The 24638-nt window shown below is 39.1% G+C and overlaps 1 protein-coding gene across 4 annotated transcripts in view; it reads left to right on the plus strand.

Annotated features, from left to right (window-relative positions):
• LOC111139473 (nuclear receptor corepressor 1) overlaps positions 1 to 24638 on the plus strand; it is a 154158-nt gene that overhangs the window by 24812 nt on the left and 104708 nt on the right. For all 4 annotated transcript variants that reach the window (XM_022491737.1, XM_022491738.1, XM_022491740.1 and 1 more), the window contains exons 3-5: positions 6344 to 6471; positions 16375 to 16567; positions 22715 to 22897. In XM_022491737.1, coding sequence (XP_022347445.1) covers positions 6344 to 6471; positions 16375 to 16567; positions 22715 to 22897 — 504 coding nt within the window. The remainder of the gene's footprint in view (positions 1 to 6343; positions 6472 to 16374; positions 16568 to 22714; positions 22898 to 24638) is intronic.

Consider the following 24638-nt stretch of genomic DNA (forward strand, 5'->3'; position numbering starts at 1 on the left):
TTTATTTTTATTATTTTTTTTAAAGATTTTTATTTATTTATTTGACAGAGAGAGATCACAAGCAGGTAGAGAGGCAGGCAGAGAGAGAGGAGGAAGTAGGCTCACTGCTGAGCAGAGAGCCCGATGTGGGGCTCGATCCCAGGACCCTGAGACCACGACCTGAGCCGAAGGCAGCAGCTTAACCCACTGAGCCACCCAGGCGCCCCTGTGTGAAGAATTTAAATTATGAATTCAGTTTCTTTAATAGCTATAATTCAGATTATTATTTTTTATTGAGTCAGTTTGGCGAAGTTTTGTTCAATAAATTATGTAAGTTGTCATACTATTCCCTTTATCTTTTAAGTGTCTTTGAGATCTGTTGTGATATCATTCCTAAGGTTGATAGTGTTTTTCACTTCCTTTTTTTCTTTATTAGTCTAGCCTAGGGGTTCATCAATTTAATTGATTCTATTCTGAGAATAACTTTGGTTTCATCCATCTTCACCATTTCTTTTCTATTTTATTGATTTCTGCTCTTTATTATTTGTTCTTCTCTAAGTGCCCACATATATAACATTTCTGGAATCTTTTACTGCTTTGTGTATATTCAAGTTTTCTTTTTTTTTTTAATTTTTAATTTTTTATTTATTTACTTTTTTAAAAAAAGATTTTATTTATTTATTTGACAGACAGAGATCACAAGTAGGCAGAGAGGCAGGCAGAGAGAGAGGAGGAAGCAGGCTCCCCGCTGAGCAGAGAGCCCAGTGCGGGGCTTGATCCCAGGACGCTGAGATCATGACCTGAGCTGAAGGCAGCGGCTTAACCCATTGAGCCACCCAGGCGCCCTATTCAAGTTTCCTTTTGATACTACTTTTGATACTATTCAGGCAAAAATGCCTGAAAAACATCATTTCTCTTAGTGCAGGTCTTTTGGCAGTGTACTGTCACGTTTTATTTATCTGAAATAGTTTATTTCAGCTTGATTTTTTTCTTAAAGATTTTATTTATCTATTTGAGAGGGAATGAGAGAGAGAGCATGAGAGGGGGAAGGGCCAGAGGAAGAAGCAGACTCCCCGCTGGGCAGGGACCCGATAACTCCAGGATCACCACCTGAGCCAGAGGCTTAACCAACTGAGCCATCCAGGTGCCCTTTCAGCTTGATTTTTTTTTTTTTTAAGATTTTATTTATTTATTTGAGAGAGAGAGAGAGAGCACATAGTAGGAGGAGGGGCAAAGGGAGAAGACGACTCCCTGCTGAGCAAGGGACACGATGGTGGGGGGTTGATCCCAGGACCGAGGGATCATGACCTGAGCCGAAGGCAGGTGCTTAACCAGCAGCCACCCAGGGGTCCCTCAGCTTGTTTTTGTTTTTTTTTTTTAAATAATTTTTAAAAATTTTTAATAAACATATAATGTATTATTAGCCCCAGGGGTACAGGTTTGTGAATCGCCAGGTTTACACACCCTCAGCTTGATTTTTATTTTATTTATTTATTTATTTTTATTTATTTATTTTTTTTGACAAACAGAGATCACAAGTAGGCAGAGAGAGAGAGAGAGAGAGGGAAGCAGGCTCCCTGCTGAGCAGAGAGCCCCATGCGGGGCTCAATCCCAGGACCCTGGGATCATGACCTGAGCTGAAGGCAGAGGCTTTAACCCACTGAGCCACCCAGGTACCCCTTCTGCTTGATTTTTAAAGAATATTTTTACTTGATATAGGATTCTAAGTTATGGCTCAGCACCTTAAAAGATGCCGTTTGTTGTATTCTGGCGTGTATGGTTTCTAACCAGTAGTCTTTGGTCATTCTTATCTTTATTTATATGTAAGTATCTTTTCCCCTCTTTGGTTACTTTTAAGATTTTCTCTTTATCACTTGTTTTCAGCAATCTGATTATGATGTGCCTTTGTTGTGCCTTTTTTTTTTTTTTTTTAAGCTTTTTTTTTTTTAAATTTGACAGACAGAGACCACAAGTAGGCAGAGAGGCAGGTGGGGGCAGGGGAAGCAGGCTCCCTGCTGAGCAGAAAGCCCGATGGGGGGCTTGATTCCAGGACCCTGGGATCATGACCTGAGCCGAAGGCAGAGGCTTTAACCCACTGAGCCACCCAGGTGCCCCTGTTGTACCTTTTGAATGTATATGTTATTGTCTTTGACATTCACTGAACTTCATGCTTCTGTGGATTTATAATTTTCATAAAATTTGGGCAATTTTCAGCCTTTATTTCTTTAGATATGTTTTTCTGTCTCCTCTCCCACTAGGGTTTTTTTGTTTTTTTTTTTTTCCCCTGAAACACCAGTGACTGGTATTTAATATTAATCCTACAGATCACCGGACCTCTATTCCTTTTATTTTTTCTGTTTTTTTTTCTTCTGCAGTTTCCAACCTATTTTTAATTTTATCTAGGGAAATTTTCATTACAGACATTGGATTTTTTAAATTTTTGAGTGGAATAGGAACATTGTGAATTTTATACATTTTAGTACTGCGTTTTGTTGTATTCCTTTAAAGAAAGTTAGATTCCTTCTGGTAGGCAGTTAACTTTTGAGGTTTAGTTTTAAACTCTTTAAGGGTGAGTCGAGAGAAGTCTTTATTCTAAGTCTTATTTGTCCTCCACATCTAAACTTTTCTCCTCCGGGGTATTTAGTGATTATCTCATGTATTCACTGAGGTTTCTTCCTGCTGGCTGGAGGAAATTTGAATGAGTTCTGGCCCAGTGTAAGCTCTGGGAATTGTTTTACAGTTCCTTCAAAGTGTTCTTTCTAAGAACAACCAGAGATGTTTAGGACTGAGCTGTGCTCTCCTATGCACTTGCAGATTGGAATTCAGCCAATGACCTAGGAGAGCCCAAGTTCACATTTCCGGAAATCTTTCTGTATGTGATTCCCTCTCTTCAGAAGGTCTCCAGAAATGCTCTCCATGTGGCTTTATCAAACTACTGTGATTGCTTCTTGAGGGAATGAGAGTACAGGGCGCTGTTTGGATTCCTTTCCCAGGGATGCAGTGTGGAAATTGCCTCCAGGCAGAAAGCTTGCAGTGTAGCAGGACTCACCCCTCTTTCTGTGATTTTTCTCAGAGACTGAGACCTGTGCAGCCTGTTTTCCAGTGTCTGAAGATAGTTAACTACATTTTGTTCACTTTTTTGGCTGTTTACTGTGGGAATATCATTCTGGACAGTTACATATTCACAGCTGGAACCTGCATGCCCTGGTGTTTGTTTCATTTCACTACTTATTCTCAGTCTGTCTTTCTGGATAGTCCATTATTTAGAGATTCTTTCAGAGAGTCTGTGGTTGGTACATTTTCGGAGTCCTTGAATTCTGAAAAGTTTGTAGTCCTAAAATTTGAGATGGTTTGGTTATTGAATTTGTGGGTTCAAAGTTGTGTCTCTCTGAAGTTGTTTTTCTCTGGTCTGTTTCCTTCTATATAATGTTGTGGATGAAAAGACTGTTTTTTACGATCCTTGTTACTTTGTAGGAAACCTGTTTCCTATTTCTTATGACACCTAGTCAAATTTTCTTTCTATCCTTGCTTGTCTGAAATTTTTGTTGTGTCCATCCAGTGTGATGAATTAATTTTTAAACTATCCCCAGCTTTTCTCTTATGCCCTTTTAAATGCAAGGACTTTGTCTTTTCTAACTTCTGAGAAATGCCGTTCTTTCTTAGAATATTGTCTCTTCACCTGTGGGTATGGGAGGTCGGAACGGTTTAATCTAGCCCCATTTTTAATGTTTCTTCTCTAATTTCTGTTGCTCTGTGCTTCACTGTGTTATAAGAGAATGCCTCTGTTCTGTCTTTGTTTTCGCTTCCTCTTCACCTGTTCTGTTCTACTATTGCTTAATTTTATCGATCAACTTTTTATTTCTTAGAATGTTATTTGGTCCCTTTTTGGGGGATATAATTTATACTTGTGTCTTTTTTACTTAGTCTTTTATCTATTTCTTTGGATGTGAATTCTTTTTTGAGTGAGTTATGGTGCTTTTTAATTTTTAATTTTTTTAATTTTTATTTTTTTAAATCTTTATTTATTTATTTGACTGACAGAGATCACAAGAAGGCAGAGAGGCAGGCAGAGAGAGAGAGGAGGAAGCAGGCTCCCTAGCAAGCAGAGAGCCCGATGTGGGGCTCAGTCTCAGGACCCTGGGATCATGACCTGAGCCGAAGGCAGAGGCTTAACCCACTGAGCCACCCAGGCTTCCATATGGTGCTTTTTAAAAAGTGGTTCTGACTTGGGGCATCTGGGCCGCTCAGTCCGTTAAGCATCTTCCTTCAGCTCACGTCATCTTGGGGCCCTGGGATTGAGCCCCTTGTTGGGTTCCCTGCTTAGGGGGCAGTCTACTTGTCCCTCTGCCCTTCCTGGTGCTCATGTTCTCTCTCTCAAATAAATAAAATATTTTAAAAAAATGGGGTTTGAGTTTTCTTTAGTGTTTAGTGTTTCTTGATTATGTTTCCAACTTTGTATCTGATATTTTTTCTTAGACTACGTAAAATTATGTTTTACTGTTATGTGGGCTCTCTACCTCTTCTTATCCGTTCCTTGTTTCAGTCTTTACTGCTCAGTTTTATTCTGTTTATGATTAAAAAATTTTTTTGTTGACATACTATTCATATAAAACTCACCTTTTTGGGGCGGCTGGGTGGCTCATTTGATTAAGCATCTGCCTTCAGCTTAGGTCATGATCCCAGGGTCCTGGGATTAAGCCCTACAACTGGCTCCCTACTCGGTGGGAAGCCTGTTTCCCCTCTCTCATTCCCCCTGCTTATGTTTCTTTTTTTGCTGTCTGTCTCTCTGTCAAATAAATAAATAAAATCTTTTAAAAAAAAAAAACCGTCACCATTTTAAAGTGCATAATATAATAGCTTCTAGTATATTCACGGTGTTGGGCATCCATTACCATTATCTAATTCCAAAACTTTTTTTTTTTTTAAGGATTTTATTGAGTGGTGAGTGAGTAAGAGGAGAGCACATGGAGAGGGAGGGGCACAGGGAGGGGCACAGGGAGGGGGAGAAGCACACTCCCCTGCTGAGCAGGGAGCCTGATGCAGGGTTTCAATCCCAGGACTCTGGGATTATGACCTGAATCAAAGGCAGACATTTAACTGACTGAGCCACTCAGGCACCCCTTCCAGAATTTTTCTGTCATCCAAAATAAAATACCTCATACTAGTTAATCCCAATTCCTGTCTTCCCTCCATTCCCTGGCAAAAGCTAATCTACTTTCTGTCTCTGTCGATTTGTTTCTTATAGACCCGGTGTATATAACTGGAATCATAAAATATGTGGTCTTTTATTTCTCTAGTTAGTTAGCATTATGTTTTCTAGGTTCATCTGGGTTCTACCGTACTTCACTCCTTGTTAGGATTGACTAACATCCCATTGTATAGATACACCACATTTTGTTTATCCATTGTGAGTCACTGGGCATTTGGATTCTTCCTGCTTTTTGGCTATCGTGAATAACACTGCTTTGAAAATTTGTATCCCAAGTTTTGTGTGTGAACATATGCTTTTAATTACCTCATGTGTATACGTAGGAGAATTCCTGGGTTATTTGGTGGTTCTAAGTATAAGTATCTGTTTATGATTGTTAATGTTAATAGATTTCTTTTGAAAAGAAGCTTTTGTCTTTTCAACAGAAAGTCAGAAGTATGAAGAACAAACATTAAAAACGCCCACCTGGAATGGTGGAGAAACTATTACATTGAACTAGCAGGTTGAGGCTCTGGACTTCTTTCTCTTCATTTGTAGATATACATGTTTTTTTTTTTTAAGATTTTTGTTTACTTATTTAACAGACAGAGATCACAAGTAGGCAGAGAGGCAGGCACAGAGAGAGGGGGAAGCAGGTTCCCTGCCGAGCAGAGAGCCCGATGCGGGGCTGGATCCCAGGGCCCTGAGACCATGACCTGAGCCGAAGGCAGAGGCTTAATTCACTGAGCCACCCAGGCGCCCCCGATATACATGGATTTAACTCAGTGGCTTCTGTGGCCCTTCCTGCTCACCCATTTTGAATTTAAGGTTGGAGCGCTTTTTAGGATTTCATATTGAACACATGAGTTTGAGATCTTAACTGCTTGAATAATATAGATGGGAAGTTACTGTAATGCATGTTTCTTAGGAGAATGAGTCAACTACAGACTGAACACCAAATTTCATTTTGAATTCTTTTGAACAATACTCAGTTAAAATGTTGATTGTTTTAGGTTGATGGGGACGAATTAGACCAGTGAAAGGTGGAAATCATCATTGCTGTTTCCTTCCATACTTAGTGGCCCGTAACTGCCTCTGTGCATTTATACGTGGTTTAATTTCATGACGCTTTTCACTTTTTGGCTAATAAGTAATGTATGATTGTTTTAATACTAGGAATTTGCAGTCCCTGATTATCGTTCTTCTCATCTTGAAGTCAGCCAGGCATCACAGCTCCTGCAGCAGCAGCAGCAGCTTCGCAGACGACCCTCCCTGCTCTCAGAATTTCACCCGGGTTCTGACAGGTAATGGCTCTCTTTTGTGTTTCCGTCTGGGACAGAGCTTCTCAAGTGTGTGTGTGTGTACTTCACAGGTGTGCCATTGGGTTTAACGTGGTTTTTATGTTTTATAATTGTATAACCAAGCCATGACGGGTCATTTATCGTTTACATTTTGAGCTCTTTTATGTTTGTTGATCTTTTGGAGTAGTTACCATAATAGTTAAAAAAAAAACAACACCTCTTAGATCTTGTTTCCAGAGTTCATAGTTCTGCTGTGCAGTGGGAAGTCAGGTAGACCTAGGTTGCGATCCTGGTCAGCTTGTAATCTTGGTCGTGTGTATAAATGTGTTCTTAATTTAGGCTGCATGATAGAACCACCTTGGTTTTTAAACTTGATGCCCAAGCCCCATCTCAGAAGAATTTAAATCAGTTCCTGGGATTGGGCAGGGAGTGGTAGGCGTCCGCGTATGTCTGGAGTTTCCCAGGTCATTCTCATTGGCAGCTAGGGTTGCAAATTACTGATGCAGACTCCTCAAACCTTAGTTTTCTCACTTGTACTTTTGAGAATAGTAATGGCAGTGTCCTCAAAGGAGAGGAGTTGTTGGCCCTGTTCATGGTAGACATTCATTTTCCCCAATGTCCTTACATCTCTGCTCTCTCTTACCCCAACTTTGCTCTTAAAGTATTTTGAAATATAATAGCTCCTTTTATTAAGTGGCCTTTTTGGGTTTCTTGTTTTAGCACTTTTATAAAGAATGTGATTTTCTATTTTAAAAATATGTTTACTGTTCAGGTTTGAAGATGATAAAAGGATTGAAATTATTTGGCTGTGTTTAAAATTATTATAAAATACATTTTTTGGTGAATGTTGTGGAGAGAATTGAGGTCACTCTCCTCCATAATATCTAGCAAACATACAAAAATAACTCTTCAAAAAATGACCAAAAATCACCCTGTATAGAGAAGGAAAGGCATACAGCCACACTGCTATAAACTCGGAAAAGTGGCACTCAAGAAAGGACTTAGAAGAATCTTGCATGACGTGGCCTCCTAGTTTCTAATTCTCTCAAAGAAGTAGTATTGAAGGAAGAAAAGGAAGTATTGAAGGAAGAAAGAGGAAGAAAGAGGGTCAGTAAAATCCCAGGGTTTCTCATAAATACTCTTGGATTTGAGAAAAACATACATGGTGAGGGTGTAGTGGTGATGAGTTGTTTGCTTGGGAATCCTGTTGTGCCATCTTGCAGGAAGGGCAGGCGTGCTGTGCTTTTTTCCAAAGTGATGAGCCAGAGCCCTCATGAGTGGTTACGTGTCTAGCTTGTAGAGGAAACCAGGATCCTCAACAAAGGCTATCATAGCCCCAGCCAAATTTCCCTCTCCTTTGCCCCATTTCCCTGTTCCCTCAGGCTATAGAAAAATATAGAAAGCCAAACCCAGTCCTCTGTCTATAGACAAATGCCCCACAAAGGAAAACCCCCCCATTCTACACCAAAGAGAAAATCTGAGTAGGGCTGCACATGGTGTACCCGAGCAGTACAGTAACGATGCTAGGAATGGGGCAAAGACATGCCTGGAAAAGAAAATTAAAGAAAGCAATACAGAGTGTGAAAAATAAAGACCCCATTGGGTAGAGGATGAAAACTGAAGAACTTGCTCCCCCTCAGTGCTATGTGCTACAGGAGAAGTAAAATTAATAATAGGGTCTTTAAAAGGTACAAGGCAACCCAATTAGATAAAATGAAAGATTGGACATTCCAGTGCGCCCAAGCTCACTGCTATAAATTCAATATATAAAATAAGATAGAGGAATGAAACAGGTGTGGCTAAAATTTAGACTTTTGTCTTGTAAGAAAGTCTGGAGATAATCGGAGTGGTGCAGAAGCATAAAAATGAACGCCATTAGAAAGAAGTTGGTAAATATGGAGGATAAATTAAAATCATCCAACATATCATAAGACCATGTGTTTCTGAGGTGGAGAACCTGTAAAGGAAAGGAAATAATATTCATAATTTAAGAAGAAGGCTTTTTTTTTTTCCTTTTGGTAAAGTGAAGGAAGAGCTCTGCAGACTGATGGGGCTTATCTTGCTCCAGGGATCACTTATACAGAATTATCGACGCTAAGACAGATCCTGGTTCAGTTCTTAAAGTTCAAGGGTAAGTGAAAGAATCAGGAATCCAGGAAGCAAAAAAAAAATTCTTGACAGGGAGGAAAAAGAGTCTGGCTTTAAGCTACTGCAGTGATAGAAGATAGTAGAGCAGTAGCTAGAAAAAGACATTGAGATCTTAAGAATATTATATGTCACTTAATTTTAAGAACGAAAGCAACAGGCACACAGTTTTAGACATGAAAGCACTGATCATCTAAAACTTCTTGAAGAATTTCTAGGTGATGGAATTCAGCCAATAAATGGAAGCCATGGTGAAAGGACTAGTAAAGCTGCATACCTCCTTGGGTGAAAAGTCTGTGTGAGGCACCTAGATGAATTATGGTTCCATCACTGAACATCAGTAGCAAATCTTGATAGTGAAAAATGATAAAACAGGACCTAGAGGTAATGTAGATACTGGGAGACCGTTTAAAGATATGCACTTGAAGAGTGCGCCTGGAGTGATTTAATACTACTACTTTTTTTTTTTTTTGCCTTTAGTTTTATTTATTTATTTTTTTTTTTGTATTTTATTAACACATAATGTATTTTTTGCTTCAGGGGTGACTTGAATTGTTAGGTTAATAAAAAAATTCCTATCTTTTTTTTTTAAGATTTTATTTATTTATTTGGGGTATGTGGGTGGATCAGTTGTTAGGCATCTGCCTTCGGCTTGGGTCATGATCCCAGGGTCCTGGGATTAAGAGCCCCACATCTTCTCCCTCTTCCACTTCCCCTGCTTTTGTTCCCTCTTTTGCTGTCTCTCTCTGTGTCAAATAAACAAAATCTTAAAAAAAAAAAAAAAGAAAAGATGCAGAATAGTTGAGGTCATTTTAGATATTATAAAAAACTCACTGAAATACTCAGATAATTGGTTTTCCTTTGAGCAACAAGAGAAGCCAAATCATGCTGGTAAATTTGAAAATTTAGGTGAATTAAATTTAGTTTCAGAGAATAGCCTTCCATAGCTAGGCATAAATAAAACCGGTTGATGTAATTATAGATGATGTTTGTGGATCACTGTTCTTGAATAGCTATGAACCTTATGACATATTCCCCCGAAATGAGGGTTATCTCTTCTTTAAAATTAAAATGATAAGGTATAGGTATATTACAGTTAAAAATACCCAACTAATAACTTTAATTCATTTTAAACATATTTAAGGTGGTATTAGGAGGTCATGGAAGTCAGTAAAATATAAGAACTTCTAAGTTTAAAGTCTACAGAAATTTTTTGGTACGAAAATCTGATGTTTGTTTTTTTTTATACCTCATTTATCTATTCATCAGTTGATAGATACTTGAGTTTTCATTTTTTGACTGTTAAGAATAATGCTGGTAGGAACATTCATGCACACATTTTTATGTAGCCATGGATTTTCCTTTCTCTTGGGAATATGCCTAGGAGTAGAATTGCTTTATCATATGATAGTTCTCTGTTTGCCATTTGAGAAATGACTAGACTGTTTTTCCAAAGTGGCAGTACCTTTCCACTGGTGTTGGTTTTTAAAAGGCAGTATGTTCATTTAAAATGCAGATTTCATGCTTAACTCCCCCAGGATTCCAATATAAAATTGCATTTGTTTTTGAGATTTTAAATGTTAAATTATACATTTATTTATCCATGAGTAGTTTTGGTCTTCTAAAAAGGATGGGCAAGCTGAAATGAGAAATAGCCTGATTTCTTTTTTCTTTTTTAAAGATTTTATTTATTTGAGAGAGAGAGAAAGAGAGAGAGAACGAGCACTAGTGAGGGATAGGGCAGAGGGAGAGGGACAGGCAGACTCCCTGCTGAGTGGGGAGCCTAACCTGGGGCTCGATCCCAGGACCTCAAGACCATAACCTGAGCCGAAGACATACACTTAAATGACTGAGCCACCCAGGTATCCCTAGCCTGATTTCTTGATGGAAAGAGAACTTTCTGTACTCAGTGTTTGTCTTAATTGTCCTGTGTTCTTTTAGCCTTATGTTCTTTTGCACTGGGTGTATTCTACCTTCTGGCTTGGGTAAATCTCATGGGCAGATTCACTAGAGGTGAAATGTGATACTTAGAAGTTAACTTTTGTAGGTTGAGGGGACAACTGAGGGCTGAAATCCCTCTTGGGCAGTTGGCCAGGCCCTGTGTACCAGAGGATTGCATTTGCTTATAGATATTTCACACACAATTTTCTTGCAGACCAGCAGTGGTCCTCATTCTGAGTGCTTTGTTGAGGGGCTGGGCTGGGGCTTTAGTCTAATGCTGGATCCTTGTTTCTGATAGATGAAACTATCTATCTGGTCTGATAGATGACCTCTGGCTGCTCTGTGGGGAATGAATTTGAAGTGGATAGACTAGAAGCAGAGAGAATATATGAGAGACCCGAAAGAGAAAGAGTGCGGGCATAAGGTATGGTGGTGAAATGGAGTTTGAGACAAGACAGGCTGGAGTCAGGAGGTGAGGCCGCCAAGTCCTGGCAGTTGGCAAAGGCAACGGAGGAGACCCGGATGAACGTTAGGTTTCCAGCTTGCTGGATGGCTGTTGGTTCCATTGCCGTGACACTGGGCTAGAGATTGAAGAAAGAGCAGCGAGGGAAGGAAAGCTTGAGTTTGGTTAGAGTTAAGTTTGAGGTTCCTGTGAAACTTCCAGATGGAGATGTATCCATCATGCTCAGGGGAGGACCCAGATTGGTACGTGTGATCCCGGGAGGGCGGAAAATGAGAAGAACCAGAGTTTAAAGATGAACCCAGAGGGTCCCCAACATCTAAAGATACCATGAGGCAGAAACCTCTGAAGGAGAAAGAAAGAAAGAAAGAAAGAAAGAAAGGAAGGAAAATGATTTTGAAATAGTGGTCTTCAAACTGGCTATTTGCGTGTTTCTCAAAAGATATATTACACATTTTTAAGTTGACATCAGAAGTTTTTCATACGTCTTAAAAGGTGAAGATAATTTGTCATCTGGAAAGTATATTGCTGTTTTAAAGCAAAACTGCTGCAAGACACTTTAAGCTTATCTGATGGAATCTAACTACCGTAGTGATTGGCTGGGCTCATCTGCTTAAAATGATACTGTATATGAACAAACTTGTCCCTGGCAGAACTTCTTATTTTGTTCCTTTTTTCCTTGGAACTCATTTGTTGATTTTTTTTTTCCACAGAATATATCCTAATGTGATTCATTTTGATTGTTGAGAGTCATTTATTGATCAGCCCATCTCCTGTTTTACCAAAAAAAAATAAGTAGAAGGATCTGTTTCTAAAAGAAGATAAAAAACTTGGTACATTTATATGTATGCCATTGAAATATAATTATTATTACAAGATTGATCAGAACAGCAATCATTTAAGAAAATGAGAAACATGGGACGCCTGGGTGGCTCAGTCGGTTAAGCATCTGCCTTTGGCTCGGGTCTTGATCTCCGGGTCCTGGGATTGAGTCCTGCTGGGAGCCCACTTCTCCCTCTGCCTCTTGCTCTCCCTGCTTGTGCGCTCTCGCTCTCTCTGTCTCTCTCTCTGACAAATAAATAAGATCTTAAAGAAAAAGAAAATGAGAAATTTATCAAATATAAGTAAAATTTCATGGAAATGCATCCATGCATTAATGAGATAGACAGGGCTGTTTACTCTGTTCTTCTGTTTTATTCTTATGAAGGTACCATGAAACTTTACTCACAAAAACAATTTCTCGTGAAGGGTATACCCTAAATCACATATTTATCTAAGGCAAAAATGTTAACAACTGAGCTTCTTCAACTTTGTTGAAAGCACACATTTGGGAACCGTTGGCTTGCAGAAAGGATTTGTTTCTTTGCAGCCCTGGTGGTATTTACACTTGGGGGTCAGTGCTCCAGTGGCAGGTCCAAGAAGGCTGAGCCGGAAGCTTTTTGGGTGTGCACGCGAGAGAAGGGCAGTTGTGGGAGAAGCAGAGGGGAGAGCTTCAGGTCTGTTATGCAGCAAGTCAGTGTAGGTAAAGAGTGGATCAGGAAGCTCGGAATATCTGGAAATTAACTGTTTTAAAATGATCTGTGCTTCCCCATGGAAAACTGCTGTGTGTGCCCCAGAAGATTGTTATATGTTAGACCATGACAAGCAGGGCAGACAGTGTCTTGGAAACCGAGAGGCGGAAGAGTTTCAGGAAGGGAGGGAGTGAGTAAGGGATAAGATGTAGCAGACGGGTCAGCATATGTCTAAAAATACTCCCTTGCTTTCAGTATCAGGAGATCGTTGCTGGTGACCTCTTTAGTGAGTGGTGACCTCTTGTAATATGATAAAACGATGGGGGATTAAGTCAGAGTCCACTGAGTTGAGTGAATGGAAAAGACTAACTGGTGAAAGAGTGTGTAAATCATCCTTTCAAGTAGTAGCAACCTTCTAATATAAAATTTTTGTGGTAGCCTTTCAGATCTCTCTTTAGTTCTTAGGCGAGTCTTTATTAATCATGATTCTAAGAATTAATTTGTGTGTGAACTTTTTTATTGTGGTAAAATGTATGTAACATAAATTTACCATTTTAACCATTTTTAAATGTCCAGTTTAGTGGCATTAAAAACATCCACGTTGTGCAACCATCACCACTATTTCCAGAACATTTTCATTACCCCAGAGAGAAACTTTGTTCCCATTAGGCAATAATTCCCCCTCCCCCTCTCGACTCTCAGTCCCTGGTAACCTCTAATCCACTTTCTTTCTCAATGAATTTGCCATATCAGTGGAGTCTTATAATTGTCCTTTTGTGTCTGGCTTGTTTCATTTAGCATAATGTTTTTAAGGTTCACCCATATTGTGGCATGTGTCAGACCTTTATTCCTTTTTGTGGCAGAATAGGCCACTGGATGAAGCATATACCACATTTTATTTACCCGTTTGTCTGTCAGTGGACAAGGGTTGTTTCCTTTTGGCTGTTGTGAAGGATGCTTGAACTCTGGTGTACAAGTGTCTGTTTGAGTCCATTTTTAGTACCGTTGTGTCAGAGTCCTTGTTTTCAGTCCTTTTGGATATATACCTCGTACACCAGGTGGGATTGCTGTGTCATATGGTAATTCTGTGTTCAGTTTTTTGAAGAACTGCAGAATTTTTCCACAGTGGCTATATAGTTTTATATCCCCAGGGGTACTGCACCAGGTTCCAATTTTTCCACATCTTCATAAACACTTGTTATCCCCCCTCCCTTTTTAAAAACAAGTTAAGCCACTCTACTAGGTATTAAATGGTACCTCATTGTGGTTTCGATTTGTGTTCCCTTAATGATGAATGATGTTGACCATCTTTTCATGTGTTAATTTGTATATCTTTGGAGAAATGTCTGTCAAATCCTTTGCCGGTTTTTCTTCTCTCTTTTTTCTTTCTTTCTTTCTTTTTTTTTTTGAAGGGGGATGTCTTTTTATTCTTCATTTGTGGGAAGGATTTCTGTATATTCTGGATATTAAAAGCTTTTCTGGGGCGCCTGGGTGGCTCAGTTGGTAAAGTGCCTGCCTTCAGCTCACGTCATGATTCCAGGATTCTGGGATCAAGCCACAAGTTGAGTGGGCTCCCTGCTCAGCAGGGAGTCTGCCTCTCCCTCTCCCTCTGTTCCTCCCCGCTGTTAGTGTGTGCTCTCTCTCTCTCTCTCAAATAAATAAATAAAATCTTTTTTTTTTTTAAATTTATTTACTTATTTGACAGGGGGGTAAGGGTGTGTGAGCACAAGCAGGGGGAGTGGCAGGCAGAGGGAGAAGCAGGCTCCCCATGAAGCAAGGAAGGACCCTGATGTGGGGCTCAGTTCTAGGACCCTGGGATCATGACCTGAGCCGAAGGCAGACATTTAATTGACTGAGCCACCCAGGCGTCCCTGGAATTGTTTTCTTAATTTCATTTTCACATTGTTCATTGCTGGTATATAGAAATACAACTAATTTTTGCATGTTGAATTTGTATTCTGTAGTTTTGCTTTTATTTATTTATGAGCTCTAACTTTGGGTGGATTCTTGATATTTTTCTACATATGAGATTATGTCATCTGAATAGAAATACTTTATGTCTTCCTTTCAGATTTGGAGGCCTTTTATTTCTTTTTCTAGCTGAAATGTTCTGACAAGAACTCCCAGTACTATATTGAAGACAAATGGCAAAAGCAGCCATCCTTGTCTTCTTGAGGCTTTCTACTGCACTATATTTTGCGACATCGTTGTGGATTTTAAGAAGATAATGGATTTATGTCTTGAACGAGATTTCAGATTTTTAAAAAATACTTTTTTGAGAGACCAAGAGAGCGCACGTGCACACACACTCAATTAGGGAAGGGGACAGAGGGGAGACAGGGAAGCAGGCTCCCCGCTGAGCAGGGAGCCTGATGTGGGCCTTGATCCCAGAACCCTGAGATCATGACCTGAGCTGAAGGCAGACACTTAACCAACTGAGCCAAACTGGTGCCCCCAGATTTTGAAATATAATTTTAAAGACATCAGGGTTTATTTCATCATCTCTTCTAAAAAGGAAACCCAGTGATGGGGTGGTTGGGTGGCCTCAGTCAGTTGGGCAGCTGACTATCGATTTCTTCCCAGGTCATGGTCTTGGGTTGGACTCTGTGCTGGGTGTGGAGCCTGCTTGGGATTCTCTCTCCCTCTCTCTCTGCCCCCCCCCCCCAACCTCCTCTCTTAAAAAAAGAAATAAGTTGGGGCGCCTGGGTGGCTCAGGTTAAAGCCTCTGCCTTTGGCTCAGGTCATGATCCTAGGGTTCTGGGATCGAGCCCCACATCGGCCTCTTTGCTCAGTAGAGAGCCTGCTTCCCTTCCTCTCTCTCTGCCTCTCTGCCTAATTGTGATCTCTGTCTGTCAAATAAATAAAATCCTAAAAAAAAAAAAAGTTAAAAAAAATAAAAAGGAAACGCAGTGATAATCCTTTTCATTGAGAAATGTTTTGTGAGACATTTGTTTAAAGCTTGGCCACAGAGTAAAATGTTCCTTCTGTAAATACTTCGGTAGGAAAGGGAAAGTGAAATTAATGAACACCCACACATGGTACCCGGTATAGTACTTCATGTAAAGGATCAGAGACAGATTCCTGACTTTCAAGACACTTAAATGCTTGCAGAAGCTAGACAGAATATGTATTTTGGGGGTCAGAATTTCAAAGCAATGTTACATTTCCACTCAAGAGACTCATTTTTAAGTCTTAGTATCACAACTCAAGTCATTTACGTTTCCATGTACAGTTGCTGGGAGATTTGTTTTTTCCTGCTTGTTTTTATCATTGGTTCAAAATGGTGGCTGTTCTAGTTAAGATCGTACTAAATTCAATTATCATGGCATAGGTTTTAAAAAATATTTTAGGGTTATTTCTCAGCAACTCTAAATTTTCTGCAAATTGAAATCTTTTGTTAGGTCTTTCACTTTCCTGCTGCCACTCCCAACTCCCCTGAAGAATCTTCTTTCTATTAGGGTTAGAAGTTTAATAGCACTTTAGGGCGCCTGGGTGGCTCAGTGGGTTAAAGCCTCTGCCTTGGGCTCAGGTCATGATCCCAGGGTCCTGGGATCGAGGCCCGCATCGGGCTCTCTGCTCAGCGGGGAGCCTGCATCCTCCTCTCTCTCTGCCTGCCTCTCTGCCTACTTGTGATCTCTCTCTCTGTCAAATAAATTTAAAAAAAAAAAAAAGAAGTTTAATAGCACTTTATGTATATTCTTCTTCTGGGTTGGGGGAAGTGGGGGCAGGGGTTCACTTTAAAGGTAAGCATAATTTTCTCATTTATTTCAGAGTCCAGCCAGGAATGTTATCAGGAAGTTGTGCATCATTTTACAATTTTCAAGCATTTCTTTCGTTTTTATGTGTTAGGCCTCAAGAAAGGAGAACTGGCTATGAACAGTTTCACCCGGGGCCATCCCCCGTGGATCATGATTCACTGGAATCCAAGCGACCACGTCTGGAGCAGGTTTCCGATCCCCATTTCCAGCGTGTCAGCGCTGCGGTCTTACCTGTAGTGCACACGCTTCCAGAAGGGTTGAGGTCTTCTGCGGATGCTAAGAAGGTAAATATTTGTTCTCTTCCCCTGTGGAGTTGTCGGTCTGTAATGTTGATTTAGCCATAGCCAGGCGCAGCGCCCGAAAGAAAGTCTGATTATGCCAGTCTCTAAAGGTTAGTGCTATGGGAAAGTAAAAATTTTGTTAAACAAAACTGAAAACCACACACTTAGTGCTCCAGACTTTTAATCAGTACTTTTGACTTTTGGTAAATGAAAACAATCTGAGGACTGCTGTAAAGAAAAATTGCTATTGAATGAATCTCAAGCACTTTGTACCGGTTCTCTGGGCTGTAAAATGTGGTCAGTGGTTCCCAAGGTGACCACAGTTTTGTTAAATTTAAATTAAATTTAAAATAATCCCCTTAAATTCAGTTGCAATTGCCATGCTTGTAATTTTTGTAAAGATAATAAATTTTTTTTTCTAATTTATGTGAAAAATCGTTTCATTGGAAAACTTGAAAATACAGAGGAAAAACATTACCTGCACTTTTTTTTAAAATTTAAATTTTAGTTAACATAAGGTATAATACTGGTTTCTGCAGAATTCACTGATTCATCACTTACATATAACACCTGGTGCTTATCACAAGTGCCCTCCTTAACCCCCTCATCCACCTAGTCCATCCCCCACCCACCTCCCTGCATCAACCCTCAATTTGTTCTCTGTCCTTAAGAGTCACTTATGACTTGTTTCCCTCTCTCCTTCTTTTCTTTCCCCCCTTCCCATATGTTCATCTGGTTTTGTTCTTAAATTCCATATATGAATGAGATCATATGGTATTTGTCTTTTTCGTACTTACTCATTCAGCATAATACCAGCTAGCTTCATCCACATGGTTGAAAATGGCAAGATTTCATTTTTGATGGTTGAGTAATATTCCATTGTAGATACATACCACACCTGTGTGGTTTTTTTTTTTTTTTAAATTTATTCATTAGAGAGAGAGCATCAGCCAGAGCAGAGCAGGTGTGGGGGTTAGAGGGAATGGGAGGATCAGACTGCCCACTGAGCAGGGACCCTGACCCAGGGCTTGATCCCAGGACCCCAGGATCATGACCTGAGCCAAATGCAGACACTTAACTGACTAAGCCACTGAGGCACCCTGTGCTACTTCTTTATTCATTCATCAGTTAATGGACATTTGGTTTCTCTCCATAGTTTGACCTGTAATTTTATAATGTTGGAGTGAACTACTTTTATTATATAACTATATTTTGTGATATTTCACACAGTGTATATTGTGAATTTATGAGAAGATTAAGATCAAACCTTTTCTTGTGTTTATTTTTACTTGCCTTTTGTGAAATGCATGTTTATGCATTGTGCCCTTACTTTGTTGCTGAGTTTATCTTTTTTTTAACTGTGTATTTAGCTTATCATTAAGTCTTCAGATTAGGAAGTACCTGGCACTTAGTAGGTACTAAATAAGTATTTGTTTTAGAAATCATCAACTACTTCTTTGATACTCTTTTAACAGTGTAGTGTTAACCCTTTTGCTGTCCCTGCCCCCCCTTCCCCACTTTTTGTTAGCAGATCTTTCTCCCATAATGTTTATTTACCTTCATGGCTAATGGCCCTTTTCAACTTGAGATCAGATAAATAAGTACCCACACAGTTTTGTTGAGTTTTTATGCAGTGAAAAGTGCTTTAAAAGATAGTGAATATGGGGGCACCTGAGTGACTCAGTTAGTTGAGCATCCAACTCCTGATTTTGGCTCAGGCCATGATCTCAGAGTTGTGAGATCCAGCCCCAAGTTGGGCTCCACTCTGAGTGTGGAGCCTGCTTAAGATTCTCTCTCTCCCTTCTCTGCCCCCCCTCCCTCTCTCAGTCAATCAATCAGTCAGTCAATAAGGGGGTGCAATAAGGGGGTGCTTGGATGGCTCAGTCAAGTGTCGGACTCTTAATCTTAGCTCAGGTCTTGATCTCAGGGTGGGAGTTCATGCTTCACGTTGGGCTCTACACTGGACATGGAGCCAACCTTAAAAAATAAAAGAAAAGATAGTGAATAATGTCTTTAGTTTATTTTCAAATAGTTCTGCCAAAAAAAAAAAGAGAAGGTAGGTGTGTGCATATAGAGAGAACGCAAAAATAGCAAAAGATTAACCAGTGAAGAATAAAGGACAGATGCTTATCCATTCTACTGTTCTTTCAAGTTTTACATAAATTTGAAAATGTGCAAAATAATAGGTTAGGTAGGGGAAAAGCTCTTGTGATAAGCTAGAAATGAGCTTAACTTCTGGGATTTTTGAGACTTGCGTCACCGTGTGAAATGTATGTATTATAGTCTGTGGGTTTATAAGAAATGTTTTATAGCATTAAAAAAAGATACAGTGAATAAAAGTCTTCTTCCATGGCTGAATAAATTACTATGGATGTTATTTATAGCTGTTGAATGTTTTAGCAGAAAGGGATCTTAAAGTCTCATTCATTAAAATGTGACTTGTTGGATCATAGTATATTCTGTTTTCCATTTGATAGTAGAGAAAACAGATGTTAAGAAAAAGTAAGTGCCATAGGTGATGCCTCCTGAGTTCAAATGAAAATCCATGACCCCTGCCTCCTGGTCCTACTTTTCCCCCTCACTAAGTTGTAAACCGTGGCTTTTTATTTTATTTTATTTTTTTTTTTTTAAGATTTTATTTATTTATTTGACAGACAGAGATCACAAGTAGGCAGAGAGGCAGGCAGAGAAGGAGGGGACAGCAGGCTCCCTGGGGCTGGATCCCAGGACTCTGAGATCATGACCTGAGCCAAAGGCAGAGGCTTAATCAACTGAGCCACTCAGGCACTGCCCCCACCCCTTTTCTTTTTTAAATTTTATTTATTTAGACTTTTTATTTTATTAAGAAGTAAGGATTTTGAAAGAATTAGCATTTGTTAGTTTAGTTTTGTTTTTTTTAATGTTGTTAAGCCCAGGTGTATCTTTTATAGAAGAATTAGATCAGCCTGAAGGAGAAAGTAATTTACAGCCTTACCAGTTAGAGGTAGTTGTTAACTTTCTGGTCCTTTCTTCTGTCTTTTGGTGGGTATCTTAATGTGCTCACTTTGTACATTGTATGTAATTTTATTTTTGCTTAAGTATGTCATGAGCTTCTTTTTGTGTCAGTTAAGTTTGTAGCTATATTTTGGGGGGTTACTTAGTATTCCATATATGGATATAAAGTAATTTGTCATAAATGCAGGTTACCTGTTTGTTCATTAGAGTAATGATATATGTACTTCAGGCTGAGTTTTTGGTGTTTATTCTCACTTCTTCCCTTAAGGTAAATTCGTATTAGTAGGATCGATTTCAGATCAGAGTCAACATATTTTTCAGGCTTTCATGGTTATTTCTAGATTGCCCTGCTAGGGAGTGGGACCAATTTGTATTCCTGACAGCAGAACATAGGGTGCCCAACTCTTTTTTTTTTTTTTTTTAAGATTTTATTTATTTATTTGATGAGAGAGAGCATGTACAAGCAGGGAGAGAGGCAGAGGGAGAGGAGAGCAGGTTCCTTGCAAAGCAGGGGAAGCCCAATAATGGGACTCCATCCCAGGACTCCAGGATCATGACCTGAGCTGAAGTCAGTGACTTAACCAATGGAGCCACCCAGGCACCCCATGGTGCCCAATTCTTATGGAGCCTTGTTGATGCCACATAGTTGTTGCTTTAAAAAAAAAAAAAAATTGTTAATTTGATAAATTTTTAACTGTATTTATTTGCTTTTTAGTAAAATTTATGTTTTTCATTTGTTTATTGGTTATTCATTTTTCCTGATTTATGAGTTTTTTCATATCTGTTCATTTTTCTGGCAGTATTGTTTTGATTTTATATTGAGCTGTAGAGTTCACATTTTGGAAATGATTTTTCTCATTTGGTTTTTAAATGTCTTATTACTATCTTGGTAAATAGAAGATTGTGTTTAATCCATCAGCCTCTCTTTTTTTATATATCTTTTTTTTTTTTTTAAATTTTTATTTATTTGACAGACAGAGATCACAAGTAAGCAGAGAGGCAGGCAGAAACAGGCTTCCTGCGGAGCAGAGAGCCCGATGCGGGGCTTGATCCCAGGACCCTGAGATCATGACCTGAGCTGAAGACAGACACTCAACCTGCTGAGCCACCCAGGCGCCCTTTTATATATCTTTTGCTGTTGGCTTTTCTAAACCCAAGATAACATGAATACCCTTTTTTGTTTGTTAGGGGCTCCCTGAAATTTGCTAATAAATCTCATTAAATGTTTGCTACTATTTGGCTTTTATTGTGATACAAGATGTGAGGTAGGAATCTAACTCCTTTCCCAAAATAGCTAGCAGTATGTTCCAGCACAAGATTATAAACTCGATGAGGGTGAGCCTCGTGTCTGTTTTGTTCACCCTTCTACCTAGTGCCTATTATACAGTATAGTAGGCACTCAAGGAATTGTTTTTCGGGTTAGATATTTAACTAGAATGAAAATCAGTGGATAATACTGCTTTGTTATAGTTCTTAGGGCATGTATCAGATCACCTGAGGAACATTTCGAAAATGTGCAGAATTGAAATATAATCTGCTTTGCTATATACGTGTTCTGTAACACAAATGAACTCATGTGCATGTGGTAGGAGAATGTGTTAATATAACATGAAGCCTTGGTGGTTCCTGAATGTTTTTTTTTTTTTCTGCACGTTAATGTTTCAGAGCTTAGCTGTTTCATAATTATAAGAAGTAGCCTTCATGATGTCTGAAGACCTTAAGAAGATTTGAAAATTAGTACATTCAAGAACAGCTCTGGGTTTCACTTTAAGCTAACCTAGTGCAGATTCAAGTGTTGAAAAGAAACCATAACGATATTATCTCCTGTATTTTTTGTTTTTAAAGGTTGATAAAGGTTGATAAAGATATCCTGAATTGGATTTTTTATTTTGATGAAACATACTGTTTTCTGTTGGAAGCAAATGACCTCAAGGATTTACATCTTCACAACTGAAGCACGGACCACTCGGTGTAAAGCTAGCAAAGATTGACTGTAGGCCGATTGCAGCTGATTCTGGAGCTCAGTTGTATTATTACCTCTATCAGAATTGTTCATGTTTTTGTTAGTGCTCTGCTGACAAAGTTGTACGGGTTTTAAATAATAGCCATAATCCCGTTTTCCCCAGAAATCTTAGATTTAGTGTATGTTATTATAGAATATGAGATTTTTCAGGAATATACATATTTTAGCTGAAATCTCTGTTCCAGGGTCTTTTGGAACAACCATCCCGGTACAGTTATGTGCATTCTTGGTTAGAATTGCTGATTTCCCAGTTACTTAATTGTTATTTAATACATTTAGGGCTCCATAGTCCTATGAACTATGCTCATCCTAGGCTTCTTATAGTTTGGAGAAAACGAGTACCTTAATGTAAAATTCATCTGCTTTACAATATTGCTTATATCTTCACCTTAGACTGGAAATTAATAAACTCTGTGTGTGTTTGTGTGTGTGTGGACAGGGTGGTAGGTTTTGGGTGAAGGAGTTTTCCTTGTGCTGTAATTCTCTCTCTCATTTGGAGGTAGAATGGCTGAGATATTGGGTTAAGAGATCTTACGTGTGCTGTAGCGTGGGCAGGCTTGGTTGCCCTATATAAGGGTAGGTCTAGGTGTTAGTAGCAGCAGAAGTTCGTAGGTCATTTCTGTATCTGATTCTTGGCCACTGGAAAGTCTGAAAACTTTTTGTTGGGAACTGTTGGCCATATCATAACTTCTAAGTTGGGTGGGCACAAGATTTCACATGGAGTTTGTAGTTTTCCTAGCCTATAAGTTCAGACCTTTTGAAGAACCATTGTAAGGAAATGATTAAGAAATTGGTATCTTCCTTTGTTACGATTGCATTATTATTTCCCCAGATACTCTCTATAATCTCACTGTTGTTAACTAAAGGCTGTTTGGCCTCTTAGCCACCTCATTCTGTGTAGCTTTTAAGATATTCAGAATAGTGAACAATACGTCTACACTATGAAAGTGGTATAGACGTCAGTAGGGTGTGTTGCCCGTGTGCTTGTGTGAAAATTGCTCCTTCCGGACACCAGCCCTGTACTAGCATACACGGCTCTGCTGTGTTTTCAAGTGGACTTTCTCAGTTAAGCGAATCTTCACACTGATACTGGTTATTAGCGAGGAATTAATTATCGATTTTCTCCTCTAAAGGATCCAGCATTTGGAGGCAAACATGAAGCTCCATCCTCTCCAATCTCTGGGCAACCCTGTGGAGATGATCAAAATGCTTCACCTTCAAAACTTTCAAAGGAAGAGTTAATACAGAGTATGGATCGTGTAGATCGAGAAATTGCAAAAGTAGAACAGCAGATCCTTAAACTGAAAAAGAAACAAGTAAGTGTTTGATTTTACTGGTCTTTTATTGATGTTCTAAGAATGTATGTTTGTCTTTCTAACGAAGCTAATGTTGAGTTTTACATTAGCTTTCAACTTTTTGTACATGGAATCATGTCTCGTGTATTGTGACTTTTTTTTTTTTTTTGCTATTAGTTTCCTTAGTTGTATCCACTCATTTTCCCTGCTGTGTTTTCTGATTACAGAGAGCAAATCTTGTTGTCCGTTCTGTTTTTGATCTTACTGGAGGGTTTGTTCCTGGTTCTGCTATTTGACACAGTGGTGCTGTGTTTTTGGTTCACGTTTAAACCAATTTTCTAGGGCACTGGCACAAGAATGGCATTGCTTGGCTCGAGTGTACGCGCATCTTTGAATGTATTAGATGGTCCCAAACTTGCTAAAGTGGCAGCTCGGTTCTGCGCTCCCACCACAGCCTTACAAGTTCTTTTGCGCATATGCTTGTTTTCACCTGGTCATTTGTTTCAGCTGGATGCGAAATAGCTCTCACTGAGGTTTTACGTTACATTTCCGTTTTAGGAATGAGAGCTTGTTTTTGTTTGTTTATGAGTTATTGGTGTTCCTTACGTGGATTATTATTTTGTCATTTTCTTAATTTTACTATTTCCTAAAGTCTCTTGTCACTTACGTGTATGGCAGCTATCTCCTCATTTGTGGCTTGTCATTGTGCTTTTTGGGGATGGGATGAGGAAGGTTTTTTTTTTTTAATTGAAATAAATTCATATACCACAATGTTAATCCTTTTAAAGTATACAATTTTAGTGACTTTTAATGTATTCATAAAGTTGTGCCACTGTCACCACTATGTAATTCTAGAACATTTTTATCACTTCAAAAAGAAACCAAAAAATAAAAAAGAGAAACTGTATATCTGTTAGCAGTTACCTTCTACCCTCCCTCCCCCTAGCCCCTGGCAACCACTAATCTGTTCTGTGTCTATATAGATTTTTATCTGGACATTTCAGGTCAATAGAATCATAGAATATGTGACTTTTTGTGTGTTCGTTCATTTAGCATGTTTTCAGGATTCACCCATGTTATATTTTGTATCAGTATTTCATTCCTTTTTATGGCTGAATAAAATCACACTTCATGGATATGCTGTGTTGTTCTTTCATTCATCAGGTGATAGACAAATTTGGGTTGTGTTCACTTTTTAAAAATTTTTACTTTTTTTTGAGATTTTATTTGTTTATTTAACAGAGATCACAAGTAGGCAGAGAGGCAGGCGGGGTGGGGGGAGCAGGCTCCCCGCCGAGAGCCCAATTTGGGGCTCGATCCCAGGACCCTGAGATCATGACCTGAGCTGAAGGCAGAGGCTTAACCCAGAGCCACCTAGGCGCCCCTGTGTTCACTTTTTGGCTGTTTTTCGCAGTTATGAATCATGCTGCTATGACATTCATGTACTAGTTTTTGTGTGACCATTATTTTTTTCAGTTCTCTTGGATATATATCTAGGAGTGAAATTGCTGGGTCATATGGTAAATCTGTGTTTCAATTTTTGAGGAACCATGAGAATGTTTACCACAGTGACTGCACCATTTTACGCTCCCACCAGCAGTGTATGAGGGAGGGCTCCATTTTCTCTACTTCTTTGTCAACATGTTTGTTTGTTTGTTTGATAGCCATCCTACTCAATGTGAAGTGGAATCTCATTGTGGTTTTGATTTTAATTTCCTTCATGATTAAGGATGAATGGCTTTTCATGTGCTTGTTGGCCTTT

This window comes from Enhydra lutris, unplaced genomic scaffold (assembly GCF_002288905.1).
Source record: "Enhydra lutris kenyoni isolate GAN:26980312 unplaced genomic scaffold, ASM228890v2 scaffoldscaffold109, whole genome shotgun sequence".
Taxonomy (NCBI): Eukaryota; Metazoa; Chordata; class Mammalia; order Carnivora; family Mustelidae; genus Enhydra; species Enhydra lutris.